Raw genomic sequence first — 18,881 nt, forward strand, 5'->3', positions numbered from 1 at the left:
CTACGGAGATACCGAATTGCCTTCATTAACTTTTATGGTAATTTTTCCGTATACAAAGACTGAAGAGTTATCATTGTCTTCCTCTTGCAGCTGCCAGGGGTTTAGGGGCTGAAAGGGAAGGCATGGAACTTCTAGGTATTGTTTTCCATGGGTCTCTCGTTGGAGTAGATCAGAAGATCTTGAGAAGATCTGTGGCCCCCATATAGTTGGAGTCAACGTTCCAGAAAACTGTACAGGGATGTTAACATCTTCTTCTTGTCCTGTGTCTGCAAAAGAAGCGATACTGAATATAGACATGGAGCGACGGTTTAGCTTGTTTTCAGACTGGTTTGTGTGTGATACAGGCTTTAACAAATGTATCTTTCTAATTTTTGACTTTGTGCTTCCTGTGTTTCCCAGTATGGATATATCTCGCAATAGATAATCCATTTTCAAGACCATCTTTTGTTTCAAGTTACAAAGTGCTTTCCTAAACCTCTTGCTCAGCAGTGCATATAACAGTGGGTTGATGGCTGAATTCAAAAGGGCCAACCAAGCAGATGCTGTAAGTAGCTCAGGTGGAAGCTTCCATTGATTTCTCTTTGTGGTTATGGGCTGTAACATGCTCACAATAATATATGGAACCCAACAAAAAAAGAAAATGAATATAACCAAAAATAACCTGATAGTACCATTATGTTCACGCCCTGGGCTATTGTATTGTGCAAAAATGTCATGCTTTTTGCTATCAATTGGTGCATGAGAAGAATTAACAGAGTTTTGGGAATCATCTGTGATTCTTTCAGGTGAGATTTTCTTGGACTTTATTGAAGGCCTTGTGTGTTCTTCTTCTTTCAGAAATACTGTGTTTGCCTTCACATTTTTTTGCAGTTGACATTCAATGTTATGTATGCGTCTGGCATGATCTCTTATGACCTGTACAATGCTTATGTAACAAAATACCATGGTACATGTTGGCAGCAAAAATGAGCAGACCATAACCAATCCAGTATAGCTAGGGCTATATGCCCAGTTTGCTGAACAGCTAAAAGTGACGGGGAAGTATTCAAAATGTCCCCATCCTAGAAATGGTGGCAATCCAGAAAATGCTGCCTGAGCCCATATCCACATGACAGTGCTAACAGCGCGCTTCATTGTAGTCTGGGAGTTATACCTAAAGCAGTTGACGATGGCCCGATATCTGTCCACTGCAATAGCTGCCAATGTCAACACTGAAGATGTGCAGTACACTACAGATGCATATCCCATGTACAAGCACAAAAACTGCAATACACAGAAAGATGTGTTAATAAGAATGATATAGTTTTACAAAGTATATATACACAGGTATTCCCACTGTTTCGCCTAATATCAATGGGGCACTATAATAAAAATAAAAAGTGTTTGCAAGTTGTTTATCGAATATAAAAAATTGATTTACTTTATAAATAAAAGAAAGAAAGAATAAGCCTTCAGATAAATAGTCTAGCAGTATATTCAATTGCATGTCTGTACAATAAATAAGGGCCACTAGGCATAGCCAATCTTATTCTGTACAGATAGACTTGCCTTTGGGGAATGAGCAAGGAATACATATTTCTTCACGAAACACCTTTTTTTAACTATAAAATCTAAATCATTTAAATGGGTTGCTCACCTTGAGGCTAATGCCACACGAAGTGTACAGCGCATGTTTTTGGCAAGCCGAGAAATGCTTGCCAAGAATACGCTTCATACGCTTCATCCCCCTACCTGTGCCGTAGCCGTTATCTGCATAAAAACGCGACACTTTGCGTTTTCTTGCGTTTTTATGCCAAAAAGTGTTTTAAAAGTGTTTTAAAGTAATTGAAATATTATGTACTGTGGCCCTGCACTGATAAAACTGGGGTGTTTGCTTCAGGAACACTACTATAGTTTATATAAATGAGCTGCTGTGTAGCCATGGGGGCAGCCATTCAAGCTGGAAAAAAGGAGAAAAGGCACAGGTTACATAGCAGATAATAGATAAGACACCATTGTATTCTACAGGGTTTATCTGTTAGCTGCTGTATAACCTGTGCCTTTTCTTCTTTTGAATGGCTGCCCCCATGGCTACATACCAGGGTTTATATAAACTCTAGTAATGTTTCTGAAGCAAACACAAAACTATTACCAGTGCATGGCAGCAGTATATTATAGTTTAATTTCTTTGAAATATATAATTTTGGTGTTACTGTTCCTATGTTAAAGGGGAAGAACATATTTTTATTTTACTTGCATCCAAATTAGATTTTATGAAGCCAAATAGTTCCTTGGTTCAACTACAAAGTGGTTACATTCAGATTTATGAAAACATAGGTAATATTAGCAATGTTTGCTGCTTCTTTAAAAGTCTAGCACTACAGCCCTGCTACAAGACCTATCAAATAAAAAATGGCCCTAGACAGTGATATCATAACTACTCAGCAGTGTCAATGCTAAAGAGCATAAAATATAAAAACTTTCAGGTGGTTAATTAGGCCTAATCCAGAAGGCGAATGACTGATATGTGTCCCAGGTTCCTATGCCAAGGAACAAAGGGCCGATTCACTAAAGGTTGATAAAACAAGCGATATTTATAGAATGCGTTAAAAATTTTATCACTTCTTTTTTTTTGCGACTTAAAGAGGACCTGTCACCCAGACATAAAAAGCTGTATAGTAAAAGTCCTTTTCAAATTAAACATGAAACCCAAATTCATTTTTATATTAACACATCCATACCCATTATAAAAATCCCAGCTGTCAATCATATATTGCCTGCCCCGCCTCTATGCCTTAGGCATAGAGGCGGGGCAGACAATAACTTTAGCTTTCCATTCAGCACTACCTAGATCTCACTTCTCCCTTCAGTCCTCCTCATCTAATTGTGTAGCTAGTGCATGGGCCTGGGCATCTGGTCCCCCATTCTGGCACATACACAAGATTTTGCCATGATACAAAGCTTGCCTTCATAACAGTGTCCACAAAATGGTGACTGCCTGCTTGTTTTGATTGAATAATTCCAAGAAAGACGGAAGGAAACAAGATTTATATTATTTATTTAGCGTAAGTAAAGTTTATTTTGCTCAACTAACAATATAGAAAATAATTTGGAGTTATTTCTCAGGGCGACAAGTCCCCTTTAATGCTTGATTCACTACAAGGACAGGTGTCATAATTAAGACGCGATGTTCTTTGCATTATTTAACTCGCAATGAGCGTTTTTCTTGCATTATTTCCCGCTGTGTGCTATATATTTTTCTGCGTGCTATATTAGCGCACGATTTTATGCACGTAACCATTACTTTCGGAAAACTACTGTTCTGAAAATGACCATTTCCGCGAAAACTGGAGGATGCATCACTCTAGGGCCAACACATACTTGAAAAAAATCCCACTGCAAAGTCCATGTTGTGTTGCCAAAAGCTCACGAACTGCAATTTTCTTTAAGTACCGCTTGCCCCAAGTAGGTGTTAATCTTCGCACAGACTAATGCGATATATATGTTTGTGACTCATGCATTAGAATTATTTCTATGTGAGAATTAACGCAATGCAAGGTAAATAACGCATTGCGATAGTGTGTTTTTTTGCGCATGCGATATGTGTCTTAACGCATGCGACATGACTGATAAATCGGGACTTAATTATTACATGTTTTTTAACGCAAAAAAGCATGCGATAAGCGTTATCGACCTTTAGTGAATCGGTCCCACAGTTGGATAATAGGACAGTCACACCTTATGATTCTATACAGATTCTGTTGCTAATGGCTCATAAACTACATTTGAGGTTTTGGATTTCTAACAACACATAGGGGCACATTTACTAACCCACGAACGGGCCGAATGCATCCGATTGCGTTTTTTTCGTAATGATAGGTATTTTGCAATTTTTTCGGAAATTATCATGACTTTTTCGTTACCAATACGATTTGCGCGAAAAAACGCGAGTTTTTCGTAGCCATTCCGAAAGTTGCGCAAAATCTGGCGATTTTTTCGTAGCGTTAAAACTTGCGCGAAAAGTCGCGATTTTTTCGTAGAGTTAAAACTTGCGCGAAACGGCGCGCCTTTTAAGTTTAACGCTACGGAAAAGGCGCGACTTTTCGCGCAAGTTTTAAAAGCTACGAAAAATCGCCAGATTTTGCGCAACTTTCGGAATGGCTACGAAAAACTCGCGTTTTTTCGCACAAGTCGTAATGGCTACGAAAAACTCGCGTTTTTTTGCGCAAATCGTATTGGTAACGAAAAAGTCGCGATAATTTCCGAAAAGTCGTAAAGGCGCCGAAAAAATCGCAAAAAAATTCGAAAAAGTCGCAAAATGTTCGTTTTCCAATCGGAATTTTTCCAATTCGGATTCGAATTCGTGTCTTAGTAAATCAACCACATAGACTTTTGCTCACTTTTTAACTTATACAAATAAAATGTTTACAGTTTGTATTTATGCTTTACACACACATTTATATATTTCTGCAGAGAATAATCTTTCTTACCTGGTGATTAATCCACCGGTTATATATAACAGATGTTGCCACAAGAGGCATCACTCCAATGCCCACCAGAAAGTCACTCACTGCCAAGTTGATGAGAAATATGGATGTTACAGAATGGAAGTGTGTAGTTGCTGCAATTATTATAATAACCAGAAGATTTCCTGGAAAAATATATAAAGAAAATATTGTGACTTTATTATTTATATTGGAATTTCATGATCAGGGGACTCAGTTCCTCAATTTTTAAAAACAATTTCCTTTTTCTCTGTAATAATAAAATAACTAAGTATGAATTAATCCTTATTGGAAACAAAATTCTCCTACTGGGTTTAAATGATTTTTTTAGTAGACTTAGTACTGAGATCCAAATTACAGGTATGGGATCCACTATCCAGAAACCTGTTATCCAGAAAGTTCTGAATTACTTGAAGACCATCTCCCATTTCATTATAAGCAATTAAATCTCATTTTTAAAAATGATTTCCTTTTTCTCTGTAATAATAAAACAGGACCTTGTACTTGATCCCAGCTAAATTAAGTAGACTTAGTACTGAGATCTGAATTATGGAAAGATCCCTTATTTGTAAATTCCAAGGTCCCATGTATTCTGAATATCAGGTCTTTATATTATTAAGCCTCTGAAACTAACAGCGATTAAGCTAACCTGCAAAAAAGCAAATGCAATTACAATAATTACAAGAAGATACAAAACATAATGTAGCATTAGGGTTTTAGATCAGATGTAGTTAAATAGCTTTCTTACCTGTTACAGCCGTAATGCACATAGCTATTATTACAAAGCCGAGAAGCCATTGTGATAGAGACCCCAGGTTATAGGTCATATCTGCTGTGCTGTTATTCATAGTGCTTAAGATTAGATTGCTATACTGAAATAAATGGGATGCATTTCCCCAATATGATGGCTTTGAAGACATTCTAAAGTAATTTTCTCCAGAAGGTTAATAAATCCACAGTTGATCAGTCCTTAGCTGTATTCTTAACAACATAACTTCAGAAAAACACAGTTGTTTGATATAAAGATTTTTTTTCCCATGTTGGGCAATAATATGAAAGTAGGTCTCATTGCAGGTGCTATGTTTGATGGCCCGAGTGAAGAAAACACAGCCCCGTGAGTGCTTTGATAGAATAATCAGCAGAGCCAAAGGAAAGGAAATGGATAGCCATGGAAACCATGATTGTACTGACGACACTATGAACTGAAGCACAGAGGAACAATGTCATAAACAAATTACAGCATGCTAATGTGTTGCTTTCATTGACTGAGCACCTGGTTTTTCTATATGGGGTGTTTGGGAGTATCCAACCTGCAGGCTGCCAGCATTTGATAAAAATATGATGAGTTAAAATGGAAATATATAGTGCCAAAATTGACACTGAATTATGTGCCTCAAATATATGTGCCTTTAAATGTTGCTTTTTCTACACTGTAGGATTCCAACCAATACCCATTTAGCAGAGCTGTGATTGGCTACTTATTCTAGTTTACTCTTAGGAATGGCTCACTGCTCATTTCATACATAGCTACTTTATGAACCACAAAGGATCTATGAATAGCTTCAATAAAGGTGTGACTCAAGTCAAACCAGCAAATTCGTTAGAAATCCTTGTCAGCTGCCTTTAAAAGTAGTAGAGTAGTCTTGTTCAGTATCAATCTGAGTAGAGAGGGAGGTTGTATTTATTAAAGGAAAACGATACCCCCAAACAATGTAGGTCTCTATAATAATATATTGCATAAACAAGCTCATATGTAAAACCCTGCTTCATCTAAATCAGGGGTCCTCAAACTTTTTAAGCAGGGGCCAGTTCATGGTGGACTAAAGTCCTCCCCCCGTGTCCTTATACTATGGGCCGCTGCGTGCTCACGCATGTGCAAGGTAGGGGGCTACAAATGAGGGTGGCGCTGTGGTTAAGTATTTATTCTGGGGGTATAGTTTATGTTTAAATATAGCTAAGGTCCAAGATGGCTGACTGAACTGATGTAACATACTGAACTCTCCTCAGCCTGCAAAGATCCTGGCAGTAATATATGGGAGAACTAAAGCCCTATATAACAGCAATGCCAAGTATACAGTAAAATGGACACTGGCTGAAAAGTTGCAGCCTTCTACCCCACCTTCACTGTGATTTTGAATTCCAAAACTTAAGGGAGCAAAAATTAAATAACTGATTAAGTGTAAGTAAAGGTTATTTTACTCAACTAACATGACAGAAAAGCATTTAGAATTATTTTTTAAAGGAAAACTGTACCCCCAGTATGAATACTTAACCAACAGATAGTTTATGTGAAAATGCTTAATGTAGATGTACATATAAGCTTGTTTATGCAATAAATATTTATAGAGACCATAAATAAGCTCATCACCCCAAAATCATTAGGTTCAAGTGCAAACTACATGGTGATTCACTCTATGACCCATTACCAGTTATATATAATGATTAAGGGCGAGGTTTTAACATTTTTACAATGAAAAAGTGTTTATTATTAGGCTTAAGGTTATATTAATAGATTTTGACTGATTCCTGTGCTGAGGTCCATAACGTTCAGCTTATACCTTCTTGAGGTTCTCAATCTATTTTTCGGCTAAATGCTTCCCTTCAGTATTTCTCTTGGAAACATAAACATCATGAATAGAATAGAACCAATTGGCCTTTCTAGTAGCTTTGCCTTTGTGAATGGAATCTCTGTTTGCCTCATCATCAGCTCCATCTTGTGGCAGAGTAGTATAAGGCCAAGTCTGGTATTCTTAATAGTGAAGGAATTTTCTAGCATTTCATCAAACTTTTATGAACAAAGAATTGCTTTCTCCTCCATCAGCCAGTTCACCAGCCTTTCAATTTCCACCTTTTTCTGCTATTAGTTTATTTCCCAGCCTTCCTGGTGGGAGAAATTCTGCATTTCACCATTGGCAAATTTTTTCACAAAACTGCTGCAAAAATTTGCGATCACAAAAATCTGCTGAGTGAGGAAAAAGTTGCGATCGAATCAAATAAGTTGTGGTCGAGTCAAAAAAGTTGCATTGCATAAAAAAAAGTTGCGCATGTCAAAAAAGCGAATGGGACAGAATTGCTCATCACTAGCAGTGATCTTTCCCTTTTCAAAAGATTTAAAGAGATGCTTCCTCGTTTTCTTCTAACTGCAGGTAGAGTTTCAGATGTGTTGGCAATTGGTTACACAGACATTAAAGTAGGGGTTTTTGATAAAGAATTCAAATTATTTGTTGTGTTTTAGGAAAATATTTTCACCATTGGATAGAATTTTACTATTTTCTGGAGAAACATAAAAAAATCATATTTGGAACTTCTTTTTCCACCTGCATTTGTAGAGCATAAATTGAGCTTTGATAAAGGTGTGAATTAATGAAACATGTTCCTGACAGTCAGGAAGGATTTCATAAATAAAACAATCCTTCTGGATTCCCCAGTTTGAACTATTATAAATCTGCCCCCTATTTTCCAATCAATTGTCATGATTATTTGAATGGATTACTTTTTTTTCAATTTATAGTAAATTTATAAACTGGAAGAAACCAGGTACAATCAAGTGAATTAGAAAGGACAATATTTTGTCAGAAGAAGTAAAGAACGACAGGAGAATCTGTACATTTTTCCAGGTAAAAACGAATGAATTAAAGGGCACCTAGCATTGGAAAATTGTTTCCTCCAGCGGAAGTGTGGGCTAATAAAGCCTGCGAGTTCTATGCCACCTGGACCAGGAAGAATCTCCCAGTACAGGCAGCCTGTTGTGCAATGTCACATGACGCATAACACATAATGGGCCTGATTCACTAAAGGGCGATAAAACGTGCGCTATTTTTATTGTGCGCTAAAATTTTTACCGCGTCTTAATTTTGGCGATTTTTCGCACGATTCACTATAAGCATACTCGTGCTTTTTTACCCGTGATATTGCATGCGTTATTTGACTCGCGAAGACTATTTCAATGCGGTATTTGCTGGTACATGTGCTAAATTACGCCCGTGAATAGTCGCCGCATATGAATGGTAGCTTAGAAATAGTGTATAAAAATTGTCGCCGCATATAAATGGTGTATATAAATATTAGCCACATATAAATGGTAGCATATAAATGGTATCATATAAATGGTATCATATAAATAGTAGATGCTTATAAATAGTAGCCACTAGTGATGAGCAAATGTGTTCTGGTTTCTTTAGTGAAAAATTAGCAAATCTTTCGAAAGATCCACGAAACGGCAAAAATGTTGTGGGGCAAAAAAATTGTTGCTGTGACTATTATTTTTTGACGCTTGTATCAATTTTTGTATGTGCGGTGAATTTTTGCATGGCGAATTTTTTCATGCGTTTTGCCATTGGCGGATTGTTTTGCGAAACGCATGAAAAAATCCGCCGCGAAAAAATTCAACGCACGTCCAAAAATTTGCTGCGAATCCATGCCTGGCGAAGCATTTCATCACTTGTAGCCAAATATAAATAGTCGCGCAAATGAACGCACGCCATGTTAGCCATACACGCCAATACTTGCAGAAAATTACTGTATTAAAAATGAACATTTCGCTGCAAACTGGCGGCTGCGTCACTCTAGGGGAAACACAGACTTCAATAAAAACACTGTAAGTCCATATTTTATTGCAAAAAATCATTTACTGTACTTTTGTATAATTTTTCGCCTGCCTGTAGTAGGTGTTAATTTCCGCATAGCCGAATGCGATATTTAGCGCGCAAAAGTTATAGTGAATCATGCGATCGTATTCTTTTCAGCGCAGAAATTAACGCATGCGGTAAAACTAGTGCGAGAAATAACCCATGAGAAAATGGCGATTTTTCGCACGCAATAATACTATGGTGAATCGCGTGCAAATTATTTTGCGTTTTTTAACGCAAAAAAGCGTGCGATAATTTTTATCACCCTTTAGTGAATCAGGCCCAATGTCACATGTCGCATAACGAGTGAGATAGGAGTCTTGCTAAACATGGTCACCCGCACCCAAGGGCAGGCTGAATAGTGGTCCCTACAAGCCTTTTTTGTTTGTTTGTTTTTTTGCAAAATGGCATTGTTTCCCTCATCTGGAGTGCAGGCTCTATTAGCTTTCGCCTCCAGTGGGGGGAAATGTTTTCTTATTATAGGTGCCCTTTAATATACCTAGAAGTGAGACTTGGCTGTTCCTGTTCTATCAGATGAATGCTATGTTACATTGGATGTCCAGAAAGAAATTGACAAGATAAGGCTAATCCAAGTCATTGCTAGGGATGCTTGGGGAAGTTAAGTAAAATGGCAGGGCTCAGTTAGTTTTTTACTAAGGCCACTGCAGTTTTTTCCTGAAAGGAGCACTGGTCTGGGAAAAAATGTAGTAATTAAATTCACTAGGGAGTACCTAAGCCATTCCAGCTGTGAGAGAAAATGCTCTGCCCTTCCACGCACATAACAGGTTGTAAGCTCATATTGTGTCTAACGTGTAAATACATGTTCTAGAGATATATCAACTTGCTGGGACAAGTTCACAAAATTCTTGACAGTTTGCCCCGTTTAAGCTGAGCTGTATTTTGTTTTTTTTTTGCAAATTGCTGTAAAGGTATTATGCCAAATCACTGAATTCATACATTGTGTCAAGTTTACATAACCATACATACATTATGGTTAGAGGCATATTCCATGGTATAATTGTCCACTTAGATTGTAAGCTCTATGGGGCAGGGACCTCCTTCCTACTGTGTCTCATACCACATGGCACTTACAGTGGTGTGAAAAACTATTTGCCCCCTTCCTGATTTCTTATTCTTTTGCATGTTTGTCACACTTAAATGTTTCTGCTCATCAAAAACCGTTAACTATTAGTCAAAGATAACATAATTGAACACAAAATGCAGTTTTTAAATGAAGGTTTACGTTATTAAGGGAGAAAAAAAACTCCAAATCTACATGGCCCTGTGTGAAAAAGTGATTGCCCCCCTTGTTAAAAAATAACTTAACTGTGGTTTATCAATTTCAATTTTCAATTTCAATATCAATTTCTGTAGTCACCCCCAGGCCTGATTACTGCCACACCTGTATCAATCAAGAAATCACTTAAATAGGAGCTACCTGACACAGAGAAGTAGACCAAAAGCACCTCAAGAGCTAGACATTATGCCAAGATCCAAAGAAATTCAGGAACAAATGAGAACAAAAGTAATTGAGATCTATCAGTCTGGTAAAGGTTATAAAGCCATTTCTAAAGCTTTGGGACTCCAGCGAACCACAGTGAGAGCCATTATCCACAAATGGCAAAAACATGGAACAGTGGTGAACCTTCCCAGGAGTGGCCGGCCGACCAAAATTACCCCAAGAGTGCAGAGACAACTCATCCGAGAGGCCACAAAAGACCCCAGGACAACATCTAAAGAACTGCAGGCCTCACTTGCCTCAATTAAGGTCAGTGTTCACGACTCCACCATAAGAAAGAGACTGGGCAAAAACGGCCTGCATGGCAGATTTCCAAGGCGCAAGCCACTTTTAAGCAAAAAGAACATTATGGCTCGTCTCAATTTTGCTAAAAAACATTTCAATGATTGCCAAGACTTTTGGGAAAATACCTTGTGGACCGACGAGACAAAAGTTGAACTTTTTGGAAGGTGCGTGTCCCGTTACATCTGGCGTAAAAGTAACACAGCATTTCAGAAAAAGAACATCATACCAACAGTAAAATATGGTGGCGGTAGTGTGATGGTCTGGGGTTGTTTTGCTGCTTCAGGACCTGGAAGGCTTGCTGTGATAGATGGAACCATGAATTCTACTGTCTACCAAAAAATCCTGAAGGAGAATGTCCGCCCATCTGTTCGTCAACTCAAGCTGAAGCGATCTTGGGTGCTGCAGCAGGACAATGACCCAAAACACACCAGCAAATCCACCTCTGAATGGCTGAAGAAAAACAAAATGAAGACTTTGGAGTGGCCTAGTCAAAGTCCTGACCTGAATCCTATTGAGATGTTGTGGCATGACCTTAAAAAGGCGGTTCATGCTAGAAAACCCTCAAATAAAGCTGAATTACAACAATTCTGCAAAGATGAGTGGGCCAAAATTCCTCCAGAGCGCTGTAAAAGACTCGTTGCAAGTTATCGCAAACACTTGATTGCAGTTATTGCTGCTAAGGGTGGCCCAACCAGTTATTAGGTTCAGGGGGCAATTACTTTTTCACACAGGGCCATGTAGGTTTGGATTTTTTTTCTCCCTAAATAATAAAAACCCTCATTTAAAAACTGCATTTTGTGTTTACTTGTGTTATCTTTGACTAATAGTTAAATGTGTTTGATGATCAGAAACATTTTGTGTGACAAACATGCAAAAGAATAAGAAATCAGGAAGGGGGCAAATAGTTTTTCACACCACTGTATATATATATATATTTATTGTATTTATTTATTATATCACTTGTCCTCCCTGTGTGTAATTGTGTATTCTGTAAGACTGTACAGCGCTGCGTACCCTTGTGGCGCTTTATAAATAAAGTTATACATACATACATACATACATAATTAACGCCTTTATGAATGCAATGCTTCTAGGGCTTGGCCTGTCGAACGCATAGCAGCTCAGTGTTTCAATTAGATGTGTTCTGGCTTCTAGTTTTCCATGAACCATACAACACTTTTGGAAGAGAATGGCTGGTAGTTTTAGTTGAAAGGGACCTATGAATGCAATGCTCCAAGTTGTAGTGCACATCAAATACAATCTGTATTAAAACACTATTTATTATTACATTTTTCCCTGCTGCAGCCAAATGACTAATGCTGAGTTTTTTTTAGCATGGGTAAATGAATATGCTCAAAGTACATTGTTAAGTTAGTGATTTCCTGAGGACTTATTTATAATTATTATGGGCTAAGGTGCAAAGTGCAACTGTTTTCTATATGGTGCATATTGCCTCTAGCCAGTTCCCATGTAGCACCAAAGCTGCAACTCTCACCAAACTGAGCTCAAAGAGTTGAGGATCTCACATGCAGTTCTGGCAGTGCTTTCAGTAATGGATCCCTATCACACCCAGGGTCGGACTGGCCCACCAGGGCACCATGAAAAAAGCCGGTGTGCTGGACACACGGACAGAATGTATGATGCCGTGGTGGAGCTCTAGGGGAGCAGAATGTGTTGGGCGATAATATACAGTGGTAATTACCTGCACTGGTGTTGTGCTGGTGTGGTGGGCCTTTTACTTTTTCTGGAGGACCATGTCTCCCTCTTTCCGACAGTGATCACACCACCTAGTTTTATTAGCCCAAGGTAACCATAGCCCTTTAGCTGTACAGATCTGTGCCTTGGAAAATTTACAGAGCTGACTTTCTCTGTTCGTATAGTAATTTTAATATCTAAAATAAAGCATTTTCAGCCAGTATTTCTTCCTTAAGAAGATCTTTCCCAAACTGGAGCTTATTTTTCCACTAATAACCCACCTGCAAGTAATTCAGCAACATGTATGAGCATGTTCTTTAAGTTTAGAGGAGGACCTGAATAGAAAGATAAGTAATAAAAAGTAACTATAAAACTGTAGCCTCACAGAGCAATTGTTTTCTGGCTGCTGGGGTCAGTGACCCCTGTTTGAAAGCTGCAAACAGCTTAGAAAAAGAAGGCAAATAATTCACATACTATGAAAAATAAGTAATGAAGACCAATTGCACCTCTTAAAGTGTGCTATAAAAAAGCCACCAGGACAGTAGTGATATCTTCCTAGCATCCCTTTAATGAACCTGTTGCACAAATTAATATGGATACACGTAAACCAGACTAGAAAAATATATCTAATAGAAGCAGAGGACAATGAGATTAGATGCACACCTACTACCTGCAATTATTGTAAGAGCAACAATTACAAGGTTGTACTCCTACAGTCCCCCTGCCGGGAAAATGAGAGGAAAATGTTCCATTAGCTTAATGAAGAGAGTGTGAGAGGACTGGAGAAGCATTTTATCATTATTAGCCCCTACAGAGTATAGCAAGCATGTAAAACACAGTCAAAGTGGAAGGGTAACAATTAAACTTGCTTGCAATTAACCCCTATGATGTTTAAACCATTTACCTGATGAGAAAATTAAAGAGAGCTGTATTTAGGGTTTCACTTCAGTATTCACTTTCATTTTCACTAAGAAAGAATTAGAGAGGAAGCTGCCTCTAAGGTATCTTCAGTCAAAATAGTAAAGCAGAATAAAAAGATATGTTTCCCTTTTTCTCCTATTGGTTCCTATTGGCAAACACTGACCTGTTATTTACCACTTGTAAAGGACCGCTTCTGTTTTGGATAAATAAGGAAAATGTATTCAGTGTGTACAATCAGGCCCAAACTTGCAGCCTGTAGATTCTGGCAAATGCCAGAGGGGCTGTTGGGCCCCTGTGTACTTGAAATGCTAGGTGCTATTTTGAATTTCAGTCTGGACCTGATGAATACAATTTCCCATAAAAATTACATGTATTAATGCTTAGCTTAGGCCATTCCTGTGTTTTTATACAAAATTATTCCTTGTAACCCAAAAATACCTAGTGCTTGGGATAAAGCAACTGTAGCAAATTCAATTTCAATTTCATTTTTAATTATTAAAGAAGACATCTTCCATTGTCTATTTCCCTAACTAAGTGAAAAACTAAAAAGCAAGATCTCTAGAAACAGAAACCTGGAGCACAGATCCCTAGTGTATGGACACTGTACAAAGTTTACTAGCCCTTTCAAATAATGAGGGGATAGGCTGATCTAGCTGTGAATGAATAGCTTTTTTTCCTACCTTTTATTGACATGAGTTATTGATAAAATACCAATGTGAAATTCCATGATTCCAGAATATTTTAATGTGTTTCTTTTAAATGCATTATTCTAAATAAATGCTGCATTGCGGCACAGATGCTTGACTCTTGAATTAAATCCAACAGATTTCGATATAGATACACTGAACTTTGCCAGTTGTTTTGGCAATGGAAAATAAATACTATTAGGAACAAATATATAATAAAGTGGCAGCACATTCCACATTGCTATGCAACAGAAGAGAGCACACACGTACAAGTCAAACATACAGATTACATACAAATACTAACAAACGGTCCCTGCTGTTTTACTGCAAGCTAAAAACTCCCTAAAATCAGAAATATGTGTTATCACCTAACAGGACTGACTGAAATGGAATTAGCATAAAACTGCCACATTAGAAAAAATATTTATGAAATACAATCAAAACAAAATTTTACATTCCCTATTTCAAGTAGATTTTTTCCTTGCATTTAACACTATTTTCCCAGTCCTACTGATCATAATGCATTTCAGAAGGTGCTCTACCCAGATTTTAAACCTAATTTTTCCAAACTGATTTACCTAAAAATGCCTGTTTGTCCTCTGTGAATGTCATACCAATGAAGTTTACAATACTAACTGCATGTATATATTGCCCTGGAAACTTCAGTAAATAGTGAATCTACACTAGTTGTTGCTTCCTACAGCTATTTACAAATTACTTGCTGCTTTAGATTGCAGAAAGGACTTGGAGTAGCTGTCAGGATCACTTTAAGGTACCAGTGGGCCCAGGGCTGCTGTAAGATGCCATAGACAGTCACTATTTATTGGGCTACTGGGGGCCTGTTTGGGCCTCTGTGTACTAATCCTAATTTGAGTCTGGGTGGGACTATGACAAAAGGCAATGTTTACATAATATTTGGAATGATTGGCTTAAAATATATCACTAGTGAAGTTCTCAGTGGTATATTTTTGGGAACAAAAAGGTGCTAAATATTTTTGGTACCTCAGAAAGACAAAAATCAAAGAAGTCGCTTTAATAAATTCAGTTTTTTACTCATAATAATCATCTTTGAATTTCAACTTCATACGAAAAAAGGGTTAACCCATCTCAGTTTGTGGCAGCCATGCCATTTATACACAATGGATGCCTAATGGAGGGGAAGGTTCTCAGGAAATGGTCGACCATCATGGAACTCTACATTAAACCAAAGCGCCTGTGATTGTAAAAGTAGAGAGGCTGATGGTCTCACGTCTAGAATTTGCATTATCTCAGTGCTGCTGTCCTGCGGCGTTGTCTAGCTCGACTTTTCCAACCCGTAATTTTTTTTAAAACCAATGAATTCTGAATGGTAGATTTCAGTTCTACAGGCAGCCTTATACAAGTTTGGGGATGATTATTATTATCAACATCACTGTGCCTTTTTAGTTACTGGTTAAATTAACATTCATTTGTTGGGGTTGCTGAGCAATATACATTATTTTACCTGCTGTGCTTTCAAAGTGGTCTTGTCATAGCAACAGCAGGCCAGCCTCAAAAAGCTTTTTCACAAATAGGCAAATTCATGTCTTTTGTGAATTAAAAGGTGTAATTATATCAGCTTCAATACATTTGACCGTAAAGGGCTAAAAATAAGTGAACTGAAAATGTTAGAAAATATTGAAAATTGAATAGAGTAAAGTAACGTATCATTTTATAGGAATATGAACAAAAAATTATACAAAATGTTTCTGGCATACTATTTTCAGAAGGCTGACATTTTTGCAGGTTTAATAATTAGCTAGGTAACTGAAATATTCCCTGCTCATTTTGGAAATGTAAAGGCAAAAGCAATAGAGTTTGTGTCTTTACTTCCTTCTGCTGCATATTTCTGTTTGCTTGCTCCTTGTGAGCAGTCATCTTTGCAAGGAAAGAGTCATGGATATATCCGTTGTTATTATAAAGCAGAACAAACAGAAATTTGCTGGGAAGAATTTGAATTTCTAAATATTTCAAATTTTTTTGTGATTGTCACAAGGTTATTTTCTCTGTTGCATAATAAACCGGTGCTGGGAATGCAGAAAACATATTTTCTCTTTGCTTCCCAACAAGCATTTTAGAAATTAAACCATTTTACATGCACATGACTTTGTTCTATTGCTGCCTGGTAGTTTTTGGTTTAGTTGTAACCAGGAATGTATTTACTGTCTCCATAATAGCATGGGTTTTCTCTGGGTTTCTTTCACACTCCAAGTTTCTTTTCAAACATACAGGCAAGTTAATGGGCTTCTAATGAAACCAAGTGGGTGTGAGATATGGACCTTAGATTGTAAGTTTCACTGGACAAGTTTCACCTTAAAGCTGCCGAACTGGCCCATAGTTTTGCTGTGATACAGCCAAATGGAATAGGCTCTGACCTGGCCTTACTCTGCTCTTTTTCTTACAGAATACCAAGCAATGTATGTATGTATGTATGTATGTATATCTTTATTTATAAAGCGCTACTTATGTACGCAGCGTTGTACAGTAGAATACATTAATACAAACAGGGGGTTATTAAGATAATAATAGATAAATACAAATACAAGATACAGTTGCAATAAGTTAAGAGTCAAAGACACAAGAGGATGGCGGTCCCTGCCCCGTAGAGCTTACAATTTATATGGGAGGGTAACTTACAGAAACAAATTGTTAGTTATCTTAGCCAGCCAGACAACCACTGATGTGTTTTTAAGCATACATATCAGTTTATATGGCATATTACCCAGCATGAGGACTGTTTAAATGTTTTAAAAATATACATTCAGCATAGATGGCATATTACCCATGGGACCCACTGAAATGTTTTAACCTATAAACTCAGCAGACATGGTATATTATCCAGCATGTAGTAATCCCTTTTCCTAGTACTTCATGATTAATATGAATATATGCAGGCACAAAAACGAGCACTGCTCAGTTTCATAACAATTAATAAACAAAGCTGACCGTGTAAAACGTTCAGCCCGGGTGTATAAACTCCAGGCTTTTACTCGAATCAAACAGCGTTAATTGGAAAACACATCAGAACCAACGTTTTTTTTCTATGAAACCTCTCAATGACTCCCCTCAGAGGCCCTGGACCTGTAGGTTTAGGTCAGACATAGCTTCAACAGTAGGTGGATAAGCAGTTCTGCAGCCAACTTGCTAAAAGGGAAACTACACCCCCAGTATTAATACCCAAACCAACAGACAGGTTATCTAAAATTAAGTGGCCTAATTGGAATATATATATATTCCCTTGAGCCACCATTTTGATTACCCAATGTCACATACTACTAACAAGCATATTTTTATAAAAATGGTTTATTTAAACAGGGTTTCAGGTATGAGTTGCTTTATGCAATATAATAATAATAATTCATATTGTTAAAAGTACAATTGTCTTACGCGTTTTGTATCTACTGATATGTAGTCATAGGCCATCTTGCACAATATTCAAAAAAAAGTTATAAAGGAAATGAGGTCACGTGATCAATGGCACTCTAACAAATTAAACAATTAAAAACCTGTGAAAAACAATAAACAACAATATGAAAACTTTATCTTATCTTAAGATGAAATGAAAACATAGGTTTATACAGATACGCTAAAAGATTAATAAAATGTAAATCTTATTTCTATTATTCTACTTATAAACTCACAGAAAACCTTGCAGAAAGCTGGATCATTGCCGCACAATCTACACATCATAAGGGAAGTTTCCATCATGAATGTAAAAGTAATTATGAATGCAAAAGAAAGGCAGAAAAGATCTCAAAAAACAAAGCATGTTACATCAAACCTCTTAATTATCGGGGGTGTTGTGTCGCTAAACTAAAAATCCAAAAACCTCTCTACATAACAACTTAGAGAACAATCTACATCCCTACAGAAAGGAAAAACTCTTTTTACACTACTTCCATTGTATTCTCTGAAATGTTTTGACACTGTCAATGTTTCGGAACCCAATGCTATGTGGCTTATGTGTTCCCTCATGCGATTTCTTTAATGGTCATGAAGTGCAAACAACATATTGTATATTACAATTTAAATATGTAATTTAATAAACTAGTGCTGCAGTTTAGGTTATACAGGTATAGGACCCATTATCCAGAATGCTCGGGACCAAGGGTATTCCGGATAAGGGGTCTTTCCGTAATTTGGATCTCCATACCTTAAGTCTGCTAAAAAAACAATAAAACATTAATTAAACCCAATAGGATTGTTTTGCATCCAATAAGGATTATTTATATCTTAGTTGGAATCAATTACAAGGTTCTGATTTATTTCTACATAGAAAAAGGAAATCAGTTTTAAAATTCTGAATTATTTGATTAAAATGGAGTCTATGGGAGACAGGCTTTCCGTAATTCGGAGCTTTCTGGATAACGGGTTTCCGGATAAGGGGTCCGATACCTGTACCACATTTTATATACTTTCTTTTGACATTTGCATGTGGGCACGGGTCTCACGTGGAGTTGGTCCACATGTGTAAGTGCCTATGGTATCTAGCCAAGTACCACCTGCTGGCTTGGCAGATAGATATATATATATATTTGCTTATGTTTTACATCACCATAAAGAACTGGCAGATATTTGATAAATATATGATAGGACTATACACCAGCAATAAAGTGTTGCATTTTATCATAGGGGTAAGATGTAC

General features: G+C 37.3%; 1 protein-coding gene across 1 annotated transcript; it reads right to left on the bottom strand.

Moving 5' to 3' along the window:
• On the bottom strand, positions 1-5,332 carry LOC100485723 (5-hydroxytryptamine receptor 1B). The gene is made up of 3 exons (XM_002933743.3): positions 5,233-5,332; positions 4,470-4,630; positions 1-1,263 (listed from the first exon to the last, which is right to left on the bottom strand). The coding sequence occupies exons 1-3, from the start codon at positions 5,330-5,332 to the stop codon at positions 1-3; spliced, it is 1,524 nt and encodes a 507-aa protein (XP_002933789.3).
• Between the last annotated feature and the right edge of the window lie 13,549 nt (positions 5,333-18,881).

The sequence above is a fragment of the Xenopus tropicalis genome, chromosome 8 (genome assembly GCF_000004195.4).
Source record: "Xenopus tropicalis strain Nigerian chromosome 8, UCB_Xtro_10.0, whole genome shotgun sequence".
Taxonomy (NCBI): Eukaryota; Metazoa; Chordata; class Amphibia; order Anura; family Pipidae; genus Xenopus; species Xenopus tropicalis.

What these genes read in the sequence shown, in the direction of transcription:
- LOC100485723 (XM_002933743.3), bottom strand. Translation starts at nt 5,332, where the DNA reads ATGAATAACAGCACAGCAGATATGACCTATAACCTGGGGTCTCTATCA. An exon ending in GTGCATTACGGCTGTAACAG is followed by an intron (nt 4,631 to 5,232) that starts GTAAGAAAGCTA and finishes ATATTTTTCCAG; the next exon opens with GAAATCTTCTGGTTATTATA. An exon ending in ACCGGTGGATTAATCACCAG is followed by an intron (nt 1,264 to 4,469) that starts GTAAGAAAGATT and finishes TGTGTATTGCAG; the next exon opens with TTTTTGTGCTTGTACATGGG.